The following is a 25,573-nucleotide window of genomic DNA, read 5'->3' as shown; positions in this document are numbered from 1 at the left end:
GTGTCCCCTGCATCGGCAGGTGGACTCTCAACCACTGCGCCACCAGGGAAGCCCTATCTCTCTCTTTTTTAAAAAATATTTATGTATTCATTTATTTGTTTAGGCTGCACCAGGTCTCAATTGTGGCATGATGGATCTTCACTGCAGCATGCGAACTCTTAGTTGCGGCATGCGGGATCTAGTTCCCCGACCAGGGATCGAACCTGGGTCCCCTGCATTGGGAGCGTGGAGTCTTACTCACTGGACCGCCAGGGAAGCCCCTGTATTATCTCTTGAATCTGACGACTTCTTACCATCCCCACCTCTACACCCCAGTCTGGGAACTAGCCACCAATATCTCTCACGTGGATAAAAGTCTCCTACTAACTGGTCTCCCTCCTTCAGCCCTTGAACCTTTCAACCAACAGAGCTGCCAAAGTGATTTTTTTAAAACACAAAAGTCACCGTAAAGTTCTTTAGATATTTTTGCATGTTTGAAAATATTCATAAAAAAAGTTAGAAGAAACCGAAAAGTCAGATAATATCATTCCTCTGTTAAAATCCTCTGATCCTTTGCATTTCACTCAGAGTGAAAGAGGCCTTAACGCTGACTGACTAAGCCCTCAAAGTGAGCTCTCTGTTGCCTCTCTGATGGCATCTCTCCTGTCCCCTCACTCATTCCTTTCCAGCACAGAGGCTTCCATCCTGTTCCTTAGACACCCAGTCATGCTCCCTCACTGGGGCCTTTCTACCTGCCGTCCCCTCAGCCTGGAAAGCTCTTCCTCAGACTGCACGGCTCACGCCCTCGCCTTCTTCAAGCCTTCGTTGAAATGTTGACTTCTCAGTGAAGGGGTTCCCTGACATACCTTTCCAAATAACCACCCACCCACCATCCCTAACACCCCTTCTCTATTTTATTTTTCTCACAGCTTTTTTCTAAAATGCATTTTAGAAATAAAATTTCTGAAATTTATTCTAGATGCAATTCTCATTTATTCTAAAACGTCATTCCCACGTGCTTATAGTGTGTTGCCAACCCAGCGGACATACACTCTGTATGTTGTTCCTTAAAGTGAAATCATGATTAAGCAAAACTAAATAGATTGCTTACAGCATTGTCTCCAGAATGTTCTTAAGTGCACATAGATGGTGATGAAACACTGTAGATTCTGGGTGTCTGGTGTCTGTCTTCAGTGTTAAATTCTTCTAAGAGCTACTTACCCTATTGCCCACTCATTTAAAAAGTACTTTTTGAGTCTGGGGGATAAATGTCATAGAGGCAGGAAATGTAGTAGCAGCAAGATTAAGATGCAAAGCCTGCTTTATCCTTGGCATTTATTACCACATCTCAATGGGGCCCCAGTAAATAGAAATATCATCCTGAAAAAGGGTGAGAGATGAGGTGAAGACAGGGGTGAAACTACTACGACTACTGCTACTATGCGATGTGCCCACGGACTTTACACACATTATTTAATTTAGTTCTCATAGTTGTAGCCCTCACAAAACTGTCAGCCATTTATTGATGAGGAAACTGAAGCTCAGAAAGACGCAGTGGTCTGCCACACCACACTGGTAGTCCTATGTAGAGCCCAGAGCCAAACTCAGGAGGGTTATCTGATGCCAAAGCCTAGATGCTCTGTTCCTATAGAACCTTGCCTCTGGAGGTGTCAATTCAGCAAACTGGAGCCAAAAAAGGCGGTTAAATGGGTAATTTATACTCTGTCACTCAATTCCTGGGATAACTTAGCATGTCTAATGTTCCATGAACCCAGTCATAGCTGTGTGATGGCAACTCCCTTACCTGTGGACATAAAAAATGGGATGCGGAACTTTCCACTCAACACCCGGGCCCGCAGATTCTGCAGTGTGCTCCCATCAAATGGCAGGGCACCACACACAAGCACATAGAGGACGACTCCGAGGCTCTGCATCCCAAACAGAGAGTACATACAATTAATCACATCAGAGGAAACAAAAAAGGCCATTATAGTATGTGTATGAAGATAATGGTGAGTCATGCACGAGATAATGGAACAAACTTTTTCTTCTTTTTTTATGAGAAATAATATGGGGCATTGTCAAGGCCAATCATCTTTAGAATAGTCAGCATTCTTCTTTGCTTCCAGACTTTACTTTTTGGGAACATAACTAGAATTTCTCTCATTACTCATCCTAGGGAGAACGCAAGTGGCAACAACAGAAAGAATTTCTGTTCTTGGCAAGGGTACCCATCCAAGCTTGCCCTAGGGTTTTTTTTTTTTTTTGCAGATGCAAAGGGGGAGGTTGAACTCCGTGGCTCAGTCCGTAAGACAAAGGTTGAAGAACAGACTGCACCAAGAATTGGGAATTCGAAGAACAGGTGATCAGTTCTAGTGCAGTACTACGTGTTGTCCAGGATGAGGACAGCTGTCATCAGTCAAGGGTAACTAATGCTATGGGGTATAAGGGAAGGCAGTCACATACCCAGATGTCCACTTTGGGCCCGTCATATTCCTTTCCTTCAAAGAGTTCAGGTGCAGCATAGGGAGGGCTGCCACACCAGGTCTTTAGCAGCTGCCCAGGAGTGAAGAGGTTACTGAAGCCAAAATCTAGAAAGACAAATGGATATAACTCATGTTACCTTTACCCAGTGAATACTAGTTTCTAGTCAATAGAATAAAGGTTCTGGATCCTGAAGTCTGAATATCAAACACGAAAAGAGAACCTTTAGAAATTATATAACCAGCTGTTTAAATTTAAAGTAATAGTGAAATAGAAATACAGATGGGCTGGAATGCAAAAGACACATGGTTAACTAAAAGTAAATATGATTGGTTTATGTCAGCAAAACCAGCACCGTTTCCTTCATAAATCTGGACTGAGTGAGGTGAGTGGTATTTATTTACGAACAAAAATAAAATTGGATAATGACTGATATTAAGACCACGTCAGAATCAGTAAATACATGTTAAGTCTACTCACCTGGACCCAGGATTTTCAGATTACTTTTACTTCTTATGACAAACACATTTATGACCACTAGAGATATAGTGAACTTAAAAATTAGACAAAGTGACTTTATTATCATTAAGGTAGCTTATTCAAAATAAAGAATATGCAACTTATTTACAAACAAACCACAAACACTTAATATTTTAACTTCAACTCCTTTTGTGCTTCAACTTCCCCCCTTCATTTCTCCCCCTCCCACTGTCTGAAGAAAGAGTTGACGGGAGATACGAGGGGTGTGGTTTGGGGAGGAATACCAACAGAAAATGAACAAGGATGGCAGGCTAAGGATAGAGTCTCGCTGACTTATAAATACTTTTATGCACATAGATATTTAGATGAACAACGTGCAGCTATGACAGGCTAGAGCTCCCTCCTGCCCCCAGGCCTACCACATTCCCATAGTCCCAGCAGCTGAAGACTCTGGGCACCTCCCTACTCTCGGAAACACTCCTCCCTTTCCTAGTTTTACTCTCGTTGACAACTCTGCCTCCTTTTGCTATTTGCTTTTCTTCTTCCTACCTTCTCCAGAAGGTGTTTTCTAGTAAAGCATGTGCTGATTTTGACTATCGCTCCTTGCCCTGTATTTTCTCAGGGCCAGCTCTTCTGGTCCCACAGCTTCCACTCTCATTTGTTTGGTAATGATTCTCCAAATTTATATCTTTGGCCCTGGTACAATGCTTAAGCTCCTGACAAGAACTTCCAGTACTTGCCTGGGAAGAAACATCTCAAACTCCCCATTTTCCAAAATCAAACCTGCTCTTCCAGCAATGTTCCCACGTTCATTCATGGCACTACCTCTGCGTCACCAGGAGCACTGGTGTCTTCGCTCCTTGCTCCTTCTCATCTCCATTTCAAACCGGAGGTACAGCTTTTACTGCTTCTACCCTGTAAGTGTGTCTTGAACCTATCTCCTTCTTTCCATTTCCATTCCTCCCACCTCAGTTCACACTCTTATCATCTCTGACCTCGACTGATGCTCTTGCTTACTACCCTCTATTTCATTTCCCTCTAAGCCACCCATTCATAGCACAGTGAACGTGACACAAATCACATCGTGCTGCCTGCTTGCTCAAAAACATTTGGTGGCTCCCTTCTGCTTACAGAACAGTCTAGCTCTCTTAGCATTGTCACTTAAAGGTCCTCAGGACTCAGCTCCACCCAACCTTTCCAACTCACTCCTAGCCATTCTAGCATCACTAGACTATGCACAGCTTATGTGCCTCTCTTATGCTACTTACTCTCCGTGCCATGCTTTTTCCCTTCCTTGCCACATTTGAAAGCGCACTCGTTTTCAAGGCCCAGTCAAATATTACTTCCTGTTTGAAGCCTTAACTGACTCCCACCACAAAATACCATGCCAGTGGCTTCCTCCTCTCTTGCTTCCATGGCCCTTTGCTTATACCTCTACAGCCCAGTTACAACTCTGCCTCATGCTATACTTAGTTGTATTATGTGTTTATACCCTCCCCTAGTTAGTAAATGGGAGGGATATCGTTTTATTTATCTTAGTCTCCACACAGTGTTTTCATACATAGCAGGGGCTCAAGAAAGGGTCACTAAATTAAACTGCAATAAAACTGCAATAAAATCCCTGGGCCAATCCTCTTGTCACCTCCTGGCTACTGGAGCCTTTTCATACTGACTGGCAGCTGGCCAGCTACTAGAGCCTCTACCTCCCAGCCAGCCCTCCTAAGGTTGTAAAAAACTTAATGATCACAAGGGGCTTAGAGGTCAGAGCCATCATCAGAATCACTATAGCTACTTCAAGGAGAGAAATCCAATACTCTCATTCATCAATGCAAAATAAATGCCTCTTCTGCCACGTCTTCCTGAATCTCCTGTAAGAAATGTCCTCCACCTACTATCTCTGCACTCCCTTATTACTTTGTATTCCTCCTTTATTTTGGGTATTTACATATATAAATACCCTATTCTTCTAGCTCCTTAAAAATATCCCCTCTCTCTAGTAGAGGTCTACCCCCTCTCTCCCTAGTTCCTTAAAAATACCTGTTTCATCTCTGACTCTCTCACATTACCTAGCATACTGTTTAATTTAAACACAGTAGGTACTTAACAAATGTTAACTATGAATGCAACTGCAATTAAAGCTCTACCAACTAACCTACAACTTTTGAAACCCAGTACTTTTAATTTATAAGTTAAAGTCTGCATGCACTGAAACCTGTTTTTCTTAAGAGACTGGCGATAGGTTGCTAAAAATCCCAACAAATGAGATTCAGCAGAGCAGGTATCTTTGGGAATTATCCAGAAAGAGGGCTCTTGATATATCTTTTAATTGGTTGGCAAAGACCTTCACCAGGTCCTTTCCCACGACTAGCCTTCTCTGCACAGCGAGGAAGACGTGCTGATGGAGTCTGTAATAACTAATGGACTCTGACACTGGTGTGATTGGATAGCAAAGTCCAGAAGAGTCATGGAGTATTCTGCTTGTGTTTTGAATGGAGAATGCAACAGGGCAGGCAATGAATTAAAACCACTTGATTTTAAAACTTCCTAATAAGCATCTTAAAGTACATAGGAAATCTGTCATTTTGAACAATGAATGCTCTATCTACAATTAGTAACCTTTCTATGATTTTACTCTGTCGGGCAGAAGAAGGCATAGACTTAATGGCACGAGCTTGTTTTTTAGTCTACCAAACAGGAAATCTTTACAAAGGAAACAATATTAAAGGAAACCATCTTCAGCGATGGTTATAGGCTTAGATTGCTATTAGGTGTTTATATGAGAAATGAGTGTGCAGGAATGAATGACATGATCAGGGCCTGACATCTGGAGATGCCACATCGGGGGAAACACCTGCTTCCAGAGCATGTTACAGCCACACAGCTGCCCTCAACAGCTAGACCCAATGACCGACAGCAAGATTTCAGTAAGATTCAACAAGAAACCCCCCACCAGCAGCTCGCTCCTATTTCCTATTACAGAAAGCAAAAACCCTTTAGTCTTGTAAACCTGTCATGGGGTCTCCTCTAATCATTCCAAGTATTGTTTCTTACTCCTAACCCTAAAGCGTTGCACATTTAAGCAAAGTTTATTTTGCCATGCTTGCTATGACACTTGTTGGAATGGACTTGTTCATCTTATTTTGGCTCAGTAGCTTAGCCAAATGTCTTTCAGTCTTTACTAAAGCTTCTTATTCCTAATGTCTCTTTCATGGTCTCCAAGTTCCTCCATTATCTTCACTCATGTATTTAACATGTATTTCTGGAACCCTTCCAATCAGTAGAGCAATGTGTTGGTTCCTATGAAAGAACCAAAGGCAGAAAAGATGTTCCTATGGAAGGACTCAAAAAGAAAGCACAACTTAAATTGAGTGGATTGGAGCTAGAGAAGCAGAGGGGGATACGGAAAGGGTTTTCTAAGTGGTGGCTGGGCAAAAGCAGAGTAAAGGCAGATCACTTGGAACTAGTGTGCTAAGTTGAAGCAACAATAAAGAAAGTGCCCTGGGTATGATGTAGGGTTCACCAGAGGTATATGGCAAAAAAAAAAACATTACACAGTAGCAACAGGCCAGACAAAATATAGCTTTAAGTGATAGAACAAGGACCCTAGATTTCACCATGTGGACTTTTCTTTCTTTCCTTTTCTTCTATTTTCCCCAAATTTACAAATTGTATTAGATTTCAGATACAAAGAATTTGATTATGAATTAATTATAATCTTTGGTTCCTGGCACACTCTCACCATTGCTCCACATGTGGCCTGCTTTTATTTAGCCTTTTTTTCTATAGCCTATTATATAAAATTCACCCATTTAAAGTGTACTTGCAGTGGTTTTTAGTGTATTCATAGAGTTGTACACCATTACCTCAATCAATTCTAGAACATTTTCATCAACCTAAAAAGAAACCCTGTACCAATGAGCAGTCACTCTCCATTTCTCCCCCCCAACCCTCCCACCAATGCCTCCACCCTAGACAATCACTAATCAACTTTCTGTCTCTATGGATTTGACTATCCTGGACAGTTCATATAAAAGGAATCATACAATATGTGATCTTTTGTGACTGGCTTCTTTCAATTAGCATAGTGTTTTCAAGGTTCATACACATTGTAGCATCTATCACTAGTTCATTCTTTTTTAATTGCTGAATAATATTCCATGGTAAGGACACACCGCATTTTATGTATCCATTCATCAGCTGATGGATATTTAGGTTGATTTCTTTTTTTCAGTACTATGAATAATGTTGCTATGAACATTCACATAAGTTTTTTTGTGGATGTATGTTTTCATTTCTCTTGGGTATATACCTAGTAGTGGAACTGCTGAGTCATATGGTAACTCCATGTTTGGTCTTCTCAGGAACTGCACAAACCGTTATCTGAAGTGGCTGCAACACTTTACATTCCCATCAACAATGTACAAGAGTTCCAATTTATCCACATCTTTCCCAACACTTTTTTTTTTTTTTTAATTTTTGGCTGCATTGGGTCTTCGTTGCTGCACGCGAGCTTTCTCTAGTTGTGCTAAGCGGGGGTTACTCTTCGTTGAGGTGTGCGGGCTTCTCATTGTGGTGGCTTCTCTTGTTGCGGAGCACAGGCTCTAGGCCTGCAGGCTTCAGTAGTTGTGGTGCGCATACTCTAGAGCACAGGCTCAGTAGCTGTGGCGCATGGGCTTAGTTGCTCCCAGGTATGTGGGATCTTCCTGGACCAGGGCTCAAATCTGTGTCCCCTGTGTTGGCAGGCAGATTCTTAACCACTGTGCCACCAGGGAAGCCCCCTCCCAACACTTATTACTATCTTTTTATATTTTTTAAATTACAGCTATCCTGGGTGGGGGATTGGTTTTAATTTGCATTTCCCTGATGGCTAATGATGTCGAGCATCTTTTTTCATGTGCTAATTGGCCATTTGTATATCTTCTTTGGACAAATGTCTATTCAAATCTTTTGCCCATTTTTAAATTGGGTTAACTTTCTATTATTGAGTTGTAAGAGTTATTTATATTCCCTGGATACAAGTCTGTTGATATGATTTGCAAATACTTTCTCCCATTCCATGGATTATCTGTTCACTTTTTTTTTAAGAAGATGTTGGGGGTAGGAGTTTATTAATTTATTTTTGCTGTGTTGGGTCTTCATTTCTGTGCGAGGGCTTTCTCTAGTTGTGGCAAGCGGGGGCCACTCTTCATCGCGGTGCGCGGGCCTCTCACTATCGCGGCCTCTCTTGTTGCGGAGCACAGGCTCCAGACGCGCAGGCTCAGTAGTTGTGGCTCACGGGCCTAGTTGCTCCACGGCATGTGGGATCCTCCTGGACCAGGGCTCGAACCCGTGTCCCCTGCATTAGCAGGCAGATTCTCAACCACTGCGCCACCAGGGAAGCCCTGTTCACTTTCTTGATAGTGTGCTTTGATGCACAAAAGTTTTCAATTTTGATGAAGTCCAACTTATCTAGATTTTCTTTTGTAACTTATGCTCTCGGTGTCATATGTGAGAAATCATTGCCTAACCCAAGGTCACAAAGATTTACCCCTATGCTTTCTTTTAGAAGTAGTTACTTATTCTTCGTTATGCAGTGAGCACCCCTGAACCCACCATCCAAATAGAAAACTGCTATCTTAATAATTACATCTAATCATAAGCACTACCCATCCCATCCCCTGTCCTCTTCCAACCATTGATTTTCAACCCTGTGTATACATCAGAATCACCAATGTATTTAGAGTGATCCACAAACCTTACTTCAGACCTACTGGATCTCCTGGAAATAATTTAGACATCTGAATGTAAACAGATAAAACAACTCTTTCCTAAGAGGTTTGAGAACCACTCTTACAGTGATGAGTCATTAGAACTTCTGGTACGGGCAGATGCAGTAAAATTAACCTGAAAGCAAGACTAGGTTAAGTGTGACGTGAAGTGGAAGGCCCGTGAGAAAGTAGAAACAGTGAAAATGAGAAAGACAACTCAAAAATTATTTTGAAAAAAAGACTGGACAGTACTTGAGGACAGATAATAATACATGGGATGAAAAGGAGTGAAAAGTAGAGAGTAGTTGATTTGGGGAAAAAAAAATTTTTTTTTGGTCATGAGTTGAGTTTAAGAAGGTGAGAAGAAATTCAAGTGAAGATGTTCTGATGAAATGAATTGTAGTAATGAACGGATAAAAGTTTTTTGAAAGAATAAGTGGAGAAAGAAGGATGGCTGGGAATCAAGGCTTAGGAAACACCCATAGGTACTTCCTATGCTATAGGTGCAGTAATAGAAAGAAAAAGGAGCAAAAGGGAGAGAGAAATATATCATTATAATAAGAAAGCTGAGAGAGGAGAAAAACATTTCAAAGAAGGAAAAGGTGGTCTGCAGCAACCATATAATGTCATCCAAGTACTGTGCAACTTTTATCTGAGGGAAAACTGTATCACATGTAATGACTCGAGACTAGAAGTGGTATAATTTCCCCTGAGAATTTTTGTTAGTTAATCTGTCTTAATGCTAAGTCATAGGAATGAACTAAGAACATAACCTAGATTCATTATGAATCATCCAGAATGTCACACTACGAATAAAATAAGGCCTTTCTTACTAAGTTGGATGACAACCAATAAATAATAATTCTGAACTATGAGTAAATTTGTTCAGGGTACTTAGAAACGAGCAATGTGGCCACGCAGCTGAGTGGCACAGACCCTGGAGAGCCAAGTATACTGGGCTGCCCTGCTTCGTCTCAGTGCCACAGTTTTCCCATTTGTGCAGCACTTTGAATTCTGTGGAATAAAAAGCCATTTTTCAAGGGACACTCTGTCAAGTGCTGTGTTTTGGTACCATGTATTTATTATCTCATTGAGATGAGCGTTATTTTTGTTTTACGTCTGGGCAAGTGAGGGTCATTAAGTAACATGTTCAAATTTAAAGTTTAAACAAACCCCAAAACTTACTAAGAACAAGGCCTAGCCTATAATTCCAGCCTGGATGCCCTCAAAGCCCACATCCACACTGTGCTTTCAGCATCAGGTATATGTTTATATTTAGGTAAATGTACATCCCATAACTATTTTTATACAACTTCCAAATTCCTTAGTTATTATATTCTACTGTTTTTCATCTTCTTCTTGACTGCCAACCCTTTGTTCTGCTTATGTAATTCCCAAAGGCATACAGGGATTGAGACATACTGCTTCTTTACAAGTTGCTTTAAAAACAGTGCACTGAAAAGAAGAGTAGGCACTGTATATCACTGAGGAAAGGATGAATTTCTCAGTAAATGGCATAGGTACATCTGATTTTCCATATGGGAAAAAATTATATAGGACACCTTCCTCACATCATATCATAAAATTAATTCCAGGTGGATCACAGACTTAATGTAAAAGGTAAAACTACAAAGTTTTTATAAAACAATAAAGGAGACTATGTTTATAGCCTCAGGGGATGGAAGAATTTCTTAAACAAGAAACAAAAGGCACAAATCATAAAGGAAAAGATGGTAAATTCGGTTACATTAAAATTATACTAAAATGTCTGGGCCAGGAAGCACATGAGAAGCTGCTCAACATCACTAATCATTAGAGAAATGCAAATCAAAACTACAATGAGGCATCACCTCACACCAGTTAGAATGGGCATCATCAGAAAATCTACAAACAACAAATGCTGGAGAGGGTGTGGAGAAAAGGGAACCCTCTTGCATTGTTGGTGGGAATGTAAATTGATACAGCCACTATGGAGAACAGTATGGAGGTTCCTTAAAAAACTAAAAACAGAATTACCATATGACCCAGCAATCCCACTACTGGGCATATACCCAGAGAAAACCATAATTCAAAAAGACACATGCACCCCGATGTTCACAGCAGCACTATTTACGACAGTCAGGTCATGGAAGCAACCTAAATGTCCATCGACAGACGAATGGATAAATAAGATGTGGCACATATATACAGTGGAATATTACTCAGCCATAAAAAGGAACGAAACTGGGTCATTTTTAGAGACGTGGATGGACCTAGAGACTGTCATACAGAGTGAAGTAAGTCAGAAAGAGAAAAACAAATATTGTATATTAACACATATATGTAGAATCTAGAAAAATGGTACAGATGAACCCATTTGCAAGGCAGAAATAGAGACACAGACATAGAGAACAAACGTACAGACACCAAGGGGGGGAAAGCAGGGCGGAGGGTGGGAAGAATTGGGATATTGGGATTGACATATATACACTAATATGTATAAAACAGATAACTAATAAGAACCTGCTGTATAAAAATAAATAAATAAAATTTAAAAAATAAAGTCTGTCTTGCTCATAACAAAATTATACTAAAATGTCTATTCATTGAAAGAGAGAGTGAAATGAGAAATCACGAAATGAGAGAAGTTATTTGTAACCCATAAAACAAAAGACTCGGGCTTCCCTGGTGGCACAGTGGTTGAGAGTCCGCCTGCCGATGCAGGGGACGCGGGTTCGTGACCCGGTCCAGGAAGATCCCACATGCCGCGGAGCAGCTGGGCCCGTGAGCCATGGCCCCTGAGCCTGGGCGTCTGGAGCCTGTGCTCCACAACGGGAGAGGCCACAACAGTGAGAGGCCCATGTACCGCAAAAATAAATAAATAAATAAATAAATAAGACAAAAGACTCATATCATTATTGAAACAAAAACTCCTATAAATCAGTAAGACAGACAACCCAGTAGAAAAATGGGCAAAAGACTTACTTAAGCAGACACTTCACAAAAAAGGCCAAACACATGAAAAGGAGTTCAATCTCATTATTAAAGACAAAATAAAAAACTAAAACCACAATGAGATAACCATTACACACTCACCAAACTGACAAAAAGTATAATGTGTAATAATACCCAGCACTACACACTACTATACAGAAGTGGATAGCTAATAGGGACCTACTGTATAGCACAGGGAACTCTACTCAATGCTCTGTAATGGCCAATATGGGAAAAGAATCTGAAGGGGAGTGGATATGTGTATATGTATAGTTGATTCACTTTGCTGTACACCTGAAACTAACACAGCATTGTAAATCAACTATACTCCAACAACAAATTTTAAAAAGAATACACAGCACTGGTGAAGACATGCAGGAATGGGAACCCTCACACAAACTGACACACCAGTTTAGCATCACCCAGTAAAATCTGAAAACAGACATACAGTACAACCTAGCAACTTTACTCCTCAGTTTATACTCTTCATTAATGTTTAAGGATGCACATTAACGTTTAAGAATGCAATGTTCATCGCAATTGTTAGTAAGAGCTCCAAACTAAAAGCAATCCAAATACCCATCAATGGATAAAATGGAAAAATAACTTGTGGTATACTTCTGTCATGGAATACTAGACAGAAATAACTGTGCCACAACTACTGAAGCCTGCACGCCTAGAGCCCCTGCTCCGCAACAAGAGAAACCACCGCAATAAGAAGCCTGCACACTGCAACGAAGTGTAGCCCCGCTCACTGCAACTAGAGAAAGCCCACGCACAGCAACGAAGACCCAATGCAGCCAAAAATAAATAAATTTTAAAAAATGATCCACATCAAAAAATTAATAATAAAAAATAAAAAGGGATAAAGGTATGAGAACTCAGAGCTGCCCTTAGAGAACAGCTAAGAGGGTAGCAACTGGGAGTTACTTGCTGAACAGGAATCCCAGTGAAGTTTTTGTTGAAAACAGCAATAATCCTATTTGAAGAAGAGCAAACTATGAAGATGTGATATATAATGATAGAGTTTAGAGTTGTAGTTAAAAACAATTTAAAAGTAGTAAATATTTTAATGATATATAATTGCTGTCATAATATAACAGCAATTAGGTATAAATGATAAGCAGTTCACTTCATTAAAAATATTAGTATTAGTGTTATACTAATAAAATAACTACTTCTCAGTAACTCATATTAAGAGACAAAGATGGCATACATTATGTAATGGTCTGAATGTGCCCCCAAAATTCACATGTTGAAATCCTAATTCCCAAGGTGATGGTATTAGAACGTGGGAGCTTTGGGAATCGATTAGGTCATGAGGGTGGAACCCTCATGAGTGGGATTAGTGCCTTATAAAGGAGGCTCCAGAGAGACCTCTAGCCCCTGCCACCATGTGTGGACACACTGAGCAGGCTCTAGCTATGAACCAGGAAGAGGGCCTTCACCAGAAGGCAGTCATGCTGGTGCCTTGAGCTTAGACCTCCCAGCCTGGAACTGTGAGCAGTAAACTTCTGTTGTTTATGAGCCACCTAGTCTGTGGTATTTTATTATTGCAGCCCGAATGGACTAAGACGCCTTACTCATAGTTTAAAAATCAATTTTTGTCTATACTGTCACTGTCTCCCCTAACTGAACAAGAGCTGCTATCAAAGAACGACACTGAAGAGACTTAGATTTTCCTTCTTTTCCTTCCGTATGTCTAACTTAAGATAAACAGGCTTGATATACTAGCGAATCAAAAAACATGGACGGCCAGAAGAGCGGGGAGGGAAAAAACTCAAAAAAATGGGATAGTAAAAAACAGAACAACACGTAGGTAACTGAGAGTTAACCTAATCTTGGCAAATCTTTCTGATAAATAATCTTAACTCTCCCCTAACTAGAAGATATTTTTTTTCTGCTTATAACATTTTAATTATTCAAATCCCAGTGGTAAGAAGCCAGTGGACGGACAGAGGCTAAACATGTCTTTATCACCTCAGGCACTCTGTATTCAGCCACTATTTTCTTTTAGCTTTCCAGAACTACCGTCCTAAGGAATACTAAAGTGCTGCATGGCCCCAGCTCATGTCAGCCCAGGATGGTTCTAACCAGGGGGCACAAGGAAAATAAACTACGGCATCACAAGCTCACACGGCGGCGTCACAAGGCGAAGGTTGGAGAATGCTGGTGCAGTACAAAGGCAAACGCAGAAGCAGGGCAACGTCCACAAGAATAAAAAATGAGAACAAGAACAACAAAAATAACATAGAAACTTAAGGCAAAGAAGAGAACAGATTCAGTGCATGTTCAAAATGATAAGTATATAAACTCTGTAGTTTTGAACTGTACTGATAATGTCAAAGAAAGGAAGGCGGGGAGTAAACACCACAGCCCTATCAAGAATTTCTGTGCTCTTACAACAATATGGGAGAGCTTAAAATTATGTAATTATGTTATATTATGTAAATTATGTTAAATTATGTAAATTATGTTATATCTATTTGATATGCAATCATTAAAAATGATTACATAGAACAGCATAGGGAAAATATTTACATACCATAAAGGATAAAAACTACACGTAAAATTGTACATACAGTGACTATAATTATAAAAAAGCATGCATAGAAAAAAAAATGCGTTCAAAATGGTAAGTTTTGGAGGTGAGATTCCAGTTTGAGTACTTAAAAATCTTTTGTTGTTCTTTAAATTTCCTATAGTATGCTTATATTATTGCTTTATTATTCTGTATTAAAAATTTTTGTTTTAAAAATAAAGACTTGAATAATAAGAACTAAAACACTGAGCAGTTAGTTTCAGAAAATTCTCAGGTACAAAGATGCCATAAAGATACTTTATATCCCTTCCTCTTTATTTATTGGCAACAGGAAAAAAATTATGACCTACAGAATCAACATTAAAATGATGAATATTCTAAAGAGTTACAGAAGGAAAGGGAGAAACAAGAGAAGAAACTGGCTGAAGTGAATACTCACACCCACACAACAGAAGCCATATGGGTGGAGTTGTTCTCTTCATGTGGCCTATGGTCATTTATTTCTCCACTCATAAGTGGCTCCTAACATAATTTGTTAGGTCTCTTTTCCAACCCCCAACACCCTGGTTGGTTAGCATTTGTCTGCAGGCTAGAATGGTATCTTACATCCCCTTAATACAGAGCAGCAGACTAATTGGAACCATATGTCTGTCTTCTAGGGATGGTTTAAATACCAGAGCTTTACTATCCATTTTGAGACTTGAAATCCTTTGTTCTAGGCAAGATCAGGAGGCTGGGGCTATACCTGGCAGTGATACTGTAGCCCTAAAAGTTAAGTATATCAACAACTGGGTATGTCTATGCGGCAAGGGGAAAGAGGGAATGGGTGGCACGAATTTAAAAATCAGGACAACTGCAAGAGGAAATTTTCTTACTTGGTCCACCACCTCAGAGTAATACCCTTGACTTCTTTTTTGGCTGACCAAGGAGCAACCCGAAGCAGATATAACAGATTAGGCCCAGCCTGCAGCCAGTTCCAAATGTTCACAGTGTCTGTGAAGGTGGTACAGTAGTACAGCTACAGGTGGCAGCCAACCCCTTCAGGAGTAACTTGTGCTTCATTTCACTTCCTTGTTGTGATAAGTAAGCTTGGAAGTACGGGGCAGAGGAAAAACGTGAAGTGGGAAAATAATTACTTATCCTAAATAAACCACCTCACCAGAAAATACCGAGACAAGATCCTTCCTGTTTGTTTTGTTTTGTTTTGTTTTTGCGGTACGCGGGCCTCTCACTGTTGTGGCTTCTCCCGTTGCGGATCACAGGCTCTGGACACGCAGGCTCAGCGGCCATGGCTCATGGGCCCAGCCGCTCCGCGGCATGTGGGATCTTCCCAGACCGGGGCACGAACCCATATCCCCTGCATCGGCAGGCAGACTCTCAACCACTGCGCCACGAGGGAAGCCCCCTTCCTGTTTTAAAATCTGAAAGCTTCTGAGGACTCATAACCCCAATGCTGCACTTGCAAGTAAAGACAAAGATCAAGAATAGAAATAATTTAGGGCCCTGATTAACTTCTCAGTGGACTAATAAGTACGGGGTGTGGGCCACAAGCTGTCAGGTATTCTAGCTAGAAATGAATTGACAAATCAAAGATCAAGACCTGTAAAAGAACACTTTATAAACAGGATTTAGACCGTTATATGGACTGTTAAGATAGAACATGACACGGAAGAGGAACTTACCTTGTCTTTCCTACACAATATTACTAGCCTAGAAATCATGTGACCCAAAAGCTTTATTTGGATTTGAACACAAGAGTCAACTGTGTGAATCTCAAAATATTGGTAGTGACAAAGGATGAGTTTCAAAGTTCCCAGGAGTCTCAATATTAGTTTGCTCTTAAAAATGGGTCTGGGAAGTCCTGAAGTGTTTAGCAATCCCTTCAACCTTTGGCTGAACTTCCTAACTAGGAGCTAATAGAGAAGTAATGCCAAAAACTACTGACTCACAGCCTGAGCATTTATACTCAAGAGAAATTCCTTCATGGGAAAAAAAAAAAAAAAAATCAAGTAATCAGCTTATCTGGGAAGGGGGGCATTTGGTTTAGTTTAAGAAACCAGGGGAGGTCAGAATTGGAGGAGGGGACAGGTAATATTCAGGAGGTTGAAAGAATATATGTACCTTCTTGGTAATGTGTTAGGTATTAGAGGACCATTCTGTTGCAGCTCCTACTATTGCACCATATACAGGGCTCTTACACAGCTATCACTTAATCTTAGCAATCTCCTGACCCTCCACAACTTCTGAGCACTGTGTATCATACAGCATGATGACTACCTCCGTGGAAAATGAAAGTTTAAAAACAAAAATGCTGGAGCAGCATTACATTGGTATTTTCAATGAATGACATGTATTTGCCCCCAAAGTTTTAAAAATATCTTAGCAGTTAGGATCACTGAACTCAGCTATTTTTAAATGAGGTAATAAACAAATCCCCTCCACTCTTATCATAGATAGCACTACCCCAACCCTTCTCAGGAAAGGCAAAAACCCCTCACCAACACGGGATCTTTTAATCAAACTCAGTATTGAGTAGATGTATAAAGGAAAAGGTTATAATAAGACCTTTTCTATAAGACCTACAAACAATATTCACTGGAATTCTTGAAAACGTTAATGCATACTATTGCAATTATGATTCTAAAGTGATTCATATCACTTAGAAAAATAATAGTCCAATCATTCAATCAAGTAAGTTTCTAATCCTGATAGGTGAGCACACTATACAAATTTTTAGTGTGCCTTTTATGGACCATAATGAATCAAGGTCCCCTTAACTTCTCAACAGAAACTAAAGATACCAAATGGAAATACAGTATATAGGTATAACAATAATATTTTCCAAATTAAAAATTAAGGCATATGGTCTGATAAGCAGAAGGCTACTTTTGGAGAAAAGAAGGTACGATCACATATAAGATTCTCAGTTGTCACCTAGAAACTAAGCAGGCAAGAAAATACCATCTTAGGTTAAACCTAACAGAACAGAATAAACATAACTCAAATGAGAGGAAACATCTGAACAGTAACCCACCTAAAAGGTAAGGTGTAAATATACTAACAGGAGTAGGATACGCCCCAAGTTTCTGAGGGACCATTAGTGCATCAAGGGGCAAACAACATAATCACACATCTAACAATATAATTATATGCATAAATTGAGTTTTAAGCAAAAGTTTAGGGGCAATTGGTATATAATAGAGGAGAAAGGCTTTCCTGAAAAAGAGTCTATCAAGAGCTCAGAGAATCTCTCCATCTGATTAAAAAGATCAAGGTCATATTTGGACTAGAATGTTAAGAAAACTAACCTATTTAATTGTACAAGTACTCGGTATTTTCCAACTTTTCTGACTCTCAAACTTCTTTCAAAGGAATATATTATCCTAAAAACCTTGCAAGAAAGAAATTTGTAAAATAACTTTGTCAAAAAAAAAAATAATAACTTTGTCATTTCTATGTGATTTATGATAAAGAAGTAATTTAAGTAAAATATTTTATATTAGTACATTATTAAAATTGACTTAAAAGTTCATTATAAATAATATTTATCAACAAAATGAAAAGGCAACCTACTGAATAGGAGAAAATATTTGCAAATCATATATCTGATGAGGGGTTAATATCCAAAATACATAAAAAACTCATACAACTCAGTAGCAAAAAAACAATTCAATTTTTTAAATGGACAGAAGATCTGAATAGACATTTTTCCAAAGAAGACATGCGGATGGCCAAGAGGTACATAAAAAGATGCTTAACATCACTAATCACCAGGGAAATGCAAATCAAAACACCTGTTAGAATGGCTATTACCAAGAAGACAAGAAGTAACAAATATTGGTGAGGGTGTGGAGAAAAGGGAACCCTTGTGCACTGTTGGTGGGAAGGTTCACTGGTGCAGCCACTATGAAAAACAGTATAGAGGTTCCTCAAAAAATTAAAAAGAGAACTACCATATGATCCAGCAATTCCACTTCTAGGTATTGATCTAAAGAAAATGAAAGCACTGGGAATTCCCAGGCAGTTCAGCGGTTAGGACTCCTTGCTCTCAGTGCTGAGAGCCCAAGTTTGATCCCTGGTTGGGGAAATAAAATCCCATAAGCCGCGTGACGTGGCCAAAAAAAAAAAAAAAGAAAAGAAAATGAAGGCACTAATTCAAAAAGACATCTGCATGCTCATGTTCATCGCAGCATTATTTACAATAGCCAAGATATGGAAACAACCTCAGTGTCCATTGACAGATGAATGGATTTTAAAATGTAGTATATGTATACAATGGAATATTATTCAGTCATAAAAAAATAAAACAAAATCTTGTCATTTAAAAAATATTAAATAGTTATATTCACTTTATTTCTTGTTTTTTCTTTTTCCATTATGGTGTATTACAGGATATCAAACATACTTCTCTGTCTATACAGTAGAACCTTGTTGTTTATCCATTTTATATATAATCGTTTTCATCTGCTAAACCCAAACTCCCAATCCATCCCTCCCCTCAGCCCCCTCCCCCTTGGCAACCACAAGTCTGTTCTCTATGTCTGTGAGTCTGTTTCTGTTTCATAGATAAGTTCATTTGTGTCATATTTTAGATTTCACATATAAGTGACATCATATGGTATTTGTCTTCCTCTTCCTGACTTACTTCACTTAGCATGATAATCTCTAGGTCCATCCATGTTGCTGAAAATGGCATTATTTTACTTTTTTTAAATGGCTGAGCAGTATTCCAGTATATATATATATATATATATATATATATATATATATATATATACCACATCTTTCCTATCCATTCAGCTGTCGATGGACATTTAGGTTGCTTCCACGTCTAGGCTATTGTAAATAGTGCTGCTATGAACACTGGGGTGCATGTATCTTTTCTTTTCTTTTTTTTTTAAACATCTTTATTGGAGTATAATTGCTTTACAATGGTGTGTTAGTTTCTGCTGTATAACAAAGTGAAACAGCTATACATATACATATATCCCTATATCTCCTCCCTCTTGCGTCTCCCTCCCACCCTCCCTATCCCACCCCTCTAGGTGGACACAAAGCACCGAGCTGATCTCCCTGTGCCATGCGGCTGCCTCCCACTAGCTATCTATTTTACATTTGGTAGCATATATATGTCCATGCCACCCTCTCACTTCATCCAAGCTTACCCTTCCCCCTCTCCATGTCCTCAAGTCCATTCTCTATGTCTGCGCCTTTATTCCTGTCCTGTGGGGTGCATGTATCTTTTCGAATCATAGTTTTGTCTAGATGTAAGCCCAGGAGTGGGATTGCTGGATCATATGGTAACTCTATTTTTAGTTTTTTGAGGAACCTCCACACTGTTTTCCATAGCGGCTGTACCAATTTACATTCCCACCAACAGTGCAGGAGGGTTCCCCTTTCTCCAAACCCTCTCCAGCACTGGTTATCTGCAGACTTTTTAATGATGGCCATTCTGACTGGTGTGAGGTGGTACCTCATTGCAGTTTTGATTTGCGTTTCTCTAATAATTAGCGATGTTGAGCATTTTTTCATGTGCCATGTGTGTCAACTATGTGTACCTGAAATGCCTTTTTAATGAAGGTACATTAATTTTTCATTTGTAAAAGCTCCAGTCTTAGGAATAGGATTCAGAAGAGAGAATTTTCCAAACTCCATTTTCCCAAGGGTCAATATACGTTAAAGTTCCTTAGCCCCTGCTAGTTGAGGGTCCTATACCATTTCAGGGTGAGAGCACAAGGGTGAGGCGTTATGATTCCTAGGCTCTACTAGGACCCGAATTTGGGAAAGTCACATGGCCTCTCTGGGTCTCAATTTACTACCCATCAATCAGGGAGGTGTACTGAAAGATTACCTAAACAAAGGGTGTTAGGATAATGACATAAAATTTGGGATTGACACGATGAATATTCGTAACTACTTTTTGTGACCTGTCAGGGACATTCTCAATCACCAGACTATGGAAGGGGCCTCAGAAATCCAAGGTTTCCAACCTTTGTTTTGAGATACAGATATGACTGTATCTTAGCATATTCATACTGGCGGTGAAAGGTCAATAGACTTACCAAATGTTTTAGTTTCTCACTTTTGAAAAATGAAGTAGTCTAGATCTCACTGCATTAAAGGTCAAAAATTTCCACAGTACCTCGAATCCATGCACTGTGGAAATTCTTTCCAAAATATTGGCTTTGCTGTAGCTGAACTTCAGATCTTTGCTGTCTACTGATTGCCAACTAAAACAATAACACCGGAGTGGAAACCATCTCATGGAGACCATTCTGGGAGTCGACATTTAAAGAAAAAAGTTTCCAACTTCCTTAGGTTAAAAAAAAAAAGTTTCCACAATTTTCAAAACATTCTCATAACGTCTGAGTATTTCAAATAACTTTGCTTCAGGGAGTAAGCCAGCTACATTTAGGCAATCTTTTATAAATACAGAAATTTCTCTAGTAAATTTTTAAGGACAAGAATTAAAATTCCTTTTGAATAGCAGTACATCAACCATTAAAAATAAGGCAACACCAGTTTGACAGCTTAATATAATCCATCAATAAGAAAATCTGATTTCTCTATTTCTAAACATATCTCTGACTGGAAGTTCCCTCTTCCTGGCCCAGAGATGTGACTGGTTACCCAGTCCCAGAAATTCCTCCTCTGCTCACATCTCTTGTATTTGTTGCCCTTTTCTTCCTTCCCACATCCACTGCCACCACCCGTATGCAGGATTTTACCATTTCACAGCCTTTTAACTGATCTTCGTATTGCTTTCCTGTCCCCTCTCCCTACTCCCACCCTTTTTTCCTTATCCACCCTGAATCTGATTTATTAAGCCTGGTATTCAAACAATTTCACAATTTAGTACAAATACCTCCCCTTCCTGCCTTCTCAGGCATGACTCCTCGATCCTTCCCTCTCACCAAGCTTTTCTGCAGATATGCTGTGTGCATTCTACTGCTGCCCATGCTTCTCCAACTCAGCTTCCCACTGTAACCAAAATAAAGCCCCAAATCCTCACCATGTGCACAGGTCCCCAGGCGAACTGGCCCTTGCCAGCTCTCTCATCCCATCTTTCCACTCCCGGCCTTATTTATTATCCTCAGCCATGCTAAACTTTCTCTTACCCCCTAAATATGCTGGATTCACCTCTCGCAGGCCTTTGCCTTGCTCTTCCTTCTGTTTGGAAGGCTCTGACTATCCTCGTTATCCTCTCACAAGTCGTTCTATCAGACTACCCGATATTACCATTTTCACAGCCCTTATGAGAGCTTGTTTATGTGTTTACTGTCTATCTTTCCCCATCAGAACATTAGTTCCAAGGGACTATTTTAATCGCTGCTGTATTCCCAATGTCTGCACACAGCAGGTGCTTTACTAACATTTGCTTACTGACTAATCCTACTGGCATTCTCTCCTTGACACCTATCCTTAACGAGTTCTATTCATCCTTTAAGACTCACCTCAAGTGCTATATTCTCAAAAGGGTGTTTCTGTCCTCATCACCACTATGTAAAGTTCAGATCAACAAAGTTATTGAGCACCTACTATACAACAGGTACAATAAATGGGATATGCTTACAGTCCCTGTGGCATCTGTAATCTAATGAAATTCTGCAAACTAAAGTGGTTTCTCCATCCTCTGAACTCCTGTGGTGACTGGACTATACAATTAACGTGATAATGAATCATGATGTGCTCTGTAACATCTCTCCTATTGTATCAAACTGCAATTTGGTAGCTGTTGGCCATGCTGTCACCCAGGGATACAATCGATGTGCTAAGAGAGCCATGTTGTGCCTCCTCCATCCTGAATCTGCTCCTTTGTGGATCCTCACACATCTGAGGCACAAAGTGAAAGGTTAGAGACCAAGAACCCTATTCTTTTCCCAGCGTTGAATTCTCTACATGAAAGCGATTTGCACGAGTGCTCTTTATAAGAAATTCAAACGTTTAGCAAGTTAAAGGTGTTTTGGAAACTCTAGTGTTTTCTAAGCAAGACATATTTGCATGCCAAATATGTTGAAATTAAATGATATACGTGAAAATGCAAAGTACTTCTTATATATGTAAAGCATAATTTTGGTGTTATTTAACTTTTCAAAGCTCTAAGCATTTGCTGCCCACATAGACTGTAAATTCTTGAGGGCGGGAGTCATGTTCTGAGCCTTCTTTTTTCTGTTCCGTGATACCGGAGCAAAAAGCCTTTGTTAAGAACAGTGAAGATTACAGATAGCCACTACAAATTCTTCGTTCCAGACTTGGCAACTGTGCCTTTCAGAAATAAAATTCTTTATTCTGAAAACAATCAATGCTTATGCTGGATTACTAATGATAGAAACATCTTTCAAATAATTCTACAGAAGATAGGTTTGTGACCAGCATTAAGAAGAAAGCATTAAAACCAGAAAAAAAAAAACCAAACTATTCACCTGAGCTTCATTCTCTCTAGAACTAGCACTAGAACAAAAATTCATAGGTAAGAATTTAATCACAAAAACTCTTAAACAATGGAATGATGTTGAATCTTTTAATATCTGTAACTGAAACTTATCTCTCGTGTCCTGGGAACACATATTCACTTGAAGAGGGCTAACATGGGCTTTTATAATAGCTAGATTTTTATAGTAGTACCAAGTATTACATGTAAATTGTCACATTACTTCATACAAAAAGTAAACATAAATTCCTGTAAACACAAACATCCCCAGAACAACTTATTCATCTACTTTTGAACAGGATGCATAATCTTTTCATCAAAACCACTAGGTAAATATTGGATAAGGAAAACATGAATTCCTTAAATTTCCTGATCTGAATTTTTATTAATTCCAAGTTAATTTGCTACTATAACATATACGATGATTTTTAAAATGAGGTGCTTAAGACTAACAATATTTTAAATAAAATAAAAAAACCCTCTTTTCTCTCTCATGTGTTTCTTTCATATACAGTAGTTCTTTCTTACTGAGATTTATAATAATTCATCAAAAAGACTACTGAAAAGATCAGGGATCTGAAAGTTACTTTTAGCTTTCAGAATAAAAAGTTGATTTCATTACTTATCTGAACTTATCCCATCAGAACCATCCAACCTACCTCTCTAAAATTAGTCATGCTGTAGTCAGCTTCAACTAGAAGCGTTCCTCCCACTGGTCCATTAAGTTCAAAGAAGGCCTGGCTGATGAGAACGGGTATTCTATCCAATTTATGTGTAGGAAGGGAAGTTCAGGCAATGACTGAGAAACTGAGTAATGACAGCATGTAGGAAAGAATGCAAACAAAGACAATGTCAGATGCTGTAGCAGAGCACAAAGCTAGGGGCGCTCATTTATTCTTTGCTTTGCTCTGAAAACAAATAATAAAAATGCAGACTTTAGGTTAATGAAATAAAAATCTTGACAAAGTATATGCATTAATACACAGAGAGCCCAAGCCTGGCTGTCAGGACCCCTAGGAGTCTGTAATTACACACCAACAGGTAGAGACTCATATTGTGACTGCATGGGTTTGTTTTTAACCATTAACAAAGGAAAGTATTTAAAAATCTCCTTACCCAAATATTTGTCAGTAGAGTTTCTAAATTCAATTATCACCAACCCCTGCTTTTCAAACTTGGCTTCTCAATGCAAAAACTAAAAGCCGTACAAATTTCCCTTAACTAAATCAAAATGATTCTAAATTCAAAATCAAGAACCAAGGAAGCATAAAAACTTTTTCTTAGTCTTTGGTCTGTGAAGGTAGACTAAGACTGTAGCAGAAAAAGAGGGCCTTCTTTTTTTTTTTTTTTTTTGTGGTACGCGGGCCTCTCACTGTTGTGGCCTCTCCCGTTGAGGAGCACAGGCTCCGGACTAGCAGGCTCAGCGGCCATGGCTCACAGACCCAGCCACTCCGCGGTATGTGGGATCTTCCCGGACCGGGACACAAACCCGTGTCCCCTGCATCGGCTGATGGACTCTCAACCACTGCGCCACCAGGGAAGCCCTGAGGGCCTTCTTTTAACTCACTACCCTAATCAAAAATCCAAAGAACCCTACAGTAACATTTGTGGTAGGCTGAATAACAGCCCTTCAAAGACATCCTTGCCCTAATCCATGGAACTTGTGGATGTGTTATCTTCTTTTGCAGATGTGGTTAGGTTAAGGATCTTGAGCTGGAGAGACCATCCCGGTTCATCCAGGAGGGCCCAACGTAATCACAAGGGTCCTTACAAGAGGGAAGTAAGAGGATCAGATTAGGAGTGGGAGATGTGACAATGGAAGCAGGAGGTGGAAGTGTGATGTAAGGCCTGGAGCCAAGGAACGCAGGAGGCCTCCATGAGCTGAAAAAGGCAAGGAGATGAATCCTCCAAAGCCTCCAGATGGAACCAGTTCCACCAATACCTTGGTTTCAGCCCCACAGGATTCATTTCAGATTTCTGACCTCCAGAACTATAAGATAAACTTGTAGTGTTTCAAGCCACTAAGTGTGTGGTAATTTGTTACAGCAACAATAGATAACACATTTTATTATACTTTTAGGGATTGTGAAGCTTAGTAGGTGTTATTACCATTAATTTAATTGAAACTACAATGAATAATTACAAAAGAGGGTTTGCAATTGTCAGGCCTTTCCACCCTACCCACCCTTGTGAGCACTGTCAGCATCTAGAGAGCTTTAGAGAATATAAACCAGACGTCAGGGCAAAGGAAAAACATGATTTCACGTAAGATAAAGAAAGCTTCTAATTCCTGTCTACTATGTACTGAGCAAATACAGAACTCAAAGAGCTTACAACTATAAAAGTTCTAATCAGCCCAACTTAGATAAACAAAAGGCTAGGTGACATTCCGAGGATGTAAAAGTAGAGCCTGGCAAGTGAGCAGTTATGTACACAAAAGACACTGTCAGAAGAATCAACAACCTACAAGGGTTCACATAGGTACTTTGACCTATAATATAATATATATTTGAACTCTCAGTTCCCACCCAGTTAAGGAGGGAATCTTCAGAATTGCTTCTTACCTAGGCTTTTCAAGACAGTTATATTCTAGCTAAAGTTCTGTTTTCTATATGAGATTCCAGTCCTTTTTTATCTGGAAGACGAGGGACATACAGTGCAATACCAAAAACTGTCAGAAAAACAAAAATGGTTTATTTTCATATTTATAGTTTCTATATAAACTGCAGTCACTTTCTTCTATCAATAGGTGGTGAGCTTGTTTTGGTTAGGCAAATGCTGACAGTTTACTAAAATTGAAGTATGAGTAGAGTGAGGCAGTGAAAAGTGCTTTTTTAGGCACTGTCAGATGAGCAGATGAATGAAATTTGAGGATAAAAAGAGATGGACTGCCTTTAAACCACTGTAAGATCTATTCTTCTTAAATGATCATAAAAC

General features: G+C 39.5%; 1 protein-coding gene across 4 annotated transcripts in view; it reads right to left on the bottom strand.

Annotated features, from left to right (window-relative positions):
* Positions 1-25,573, bottom strand: part of SIK3 (SIK family kinase 3) — a 247,548-nt gene that overhangs the window by 49,019 nt on the left and 172,956 nt on the right. For all 4 annotated transcript variants that reach the window (XM_027082237.1, XM_027082239.1, XM_027082238.1 and 1 more), the window contains exons 5-6: positions 2,446-2,570; positions 1,784-1,907 (exon numbers count right to left, since the gene is read on the bottom strand). In XM_027082237.1, the coding sequence (XP_026938038.1) occupies positions 1,784-1,907; positions 2,446-2,570 (249 nt within the window). The remainder of the gene's footprint in view (positions 1-1,783; positions 1,908-2,445; positions 2,571-25,573) is intronic.

Source organism: Aethalodelphis obliquidens, unplaced genomic scaffold, assembly GCF_003676395.1.
Source record: "Aethalodelphis obliquidens isolate GAN/ISIS:26980383/991018 unplaced genomic scaffold, ASM367639v1 scaffold46, whole genome shotgun sequence".
Lineage (NCBI taxonomy): Eukaryota > Metazoa > Chordata > Mammalia > Artiodactyla > Delphinidae > Aethalodelphis > Aethalodelphis obliquidens.
This window is presented reverse-complemented; position numbering and strand designations above follow the sequence as displayed.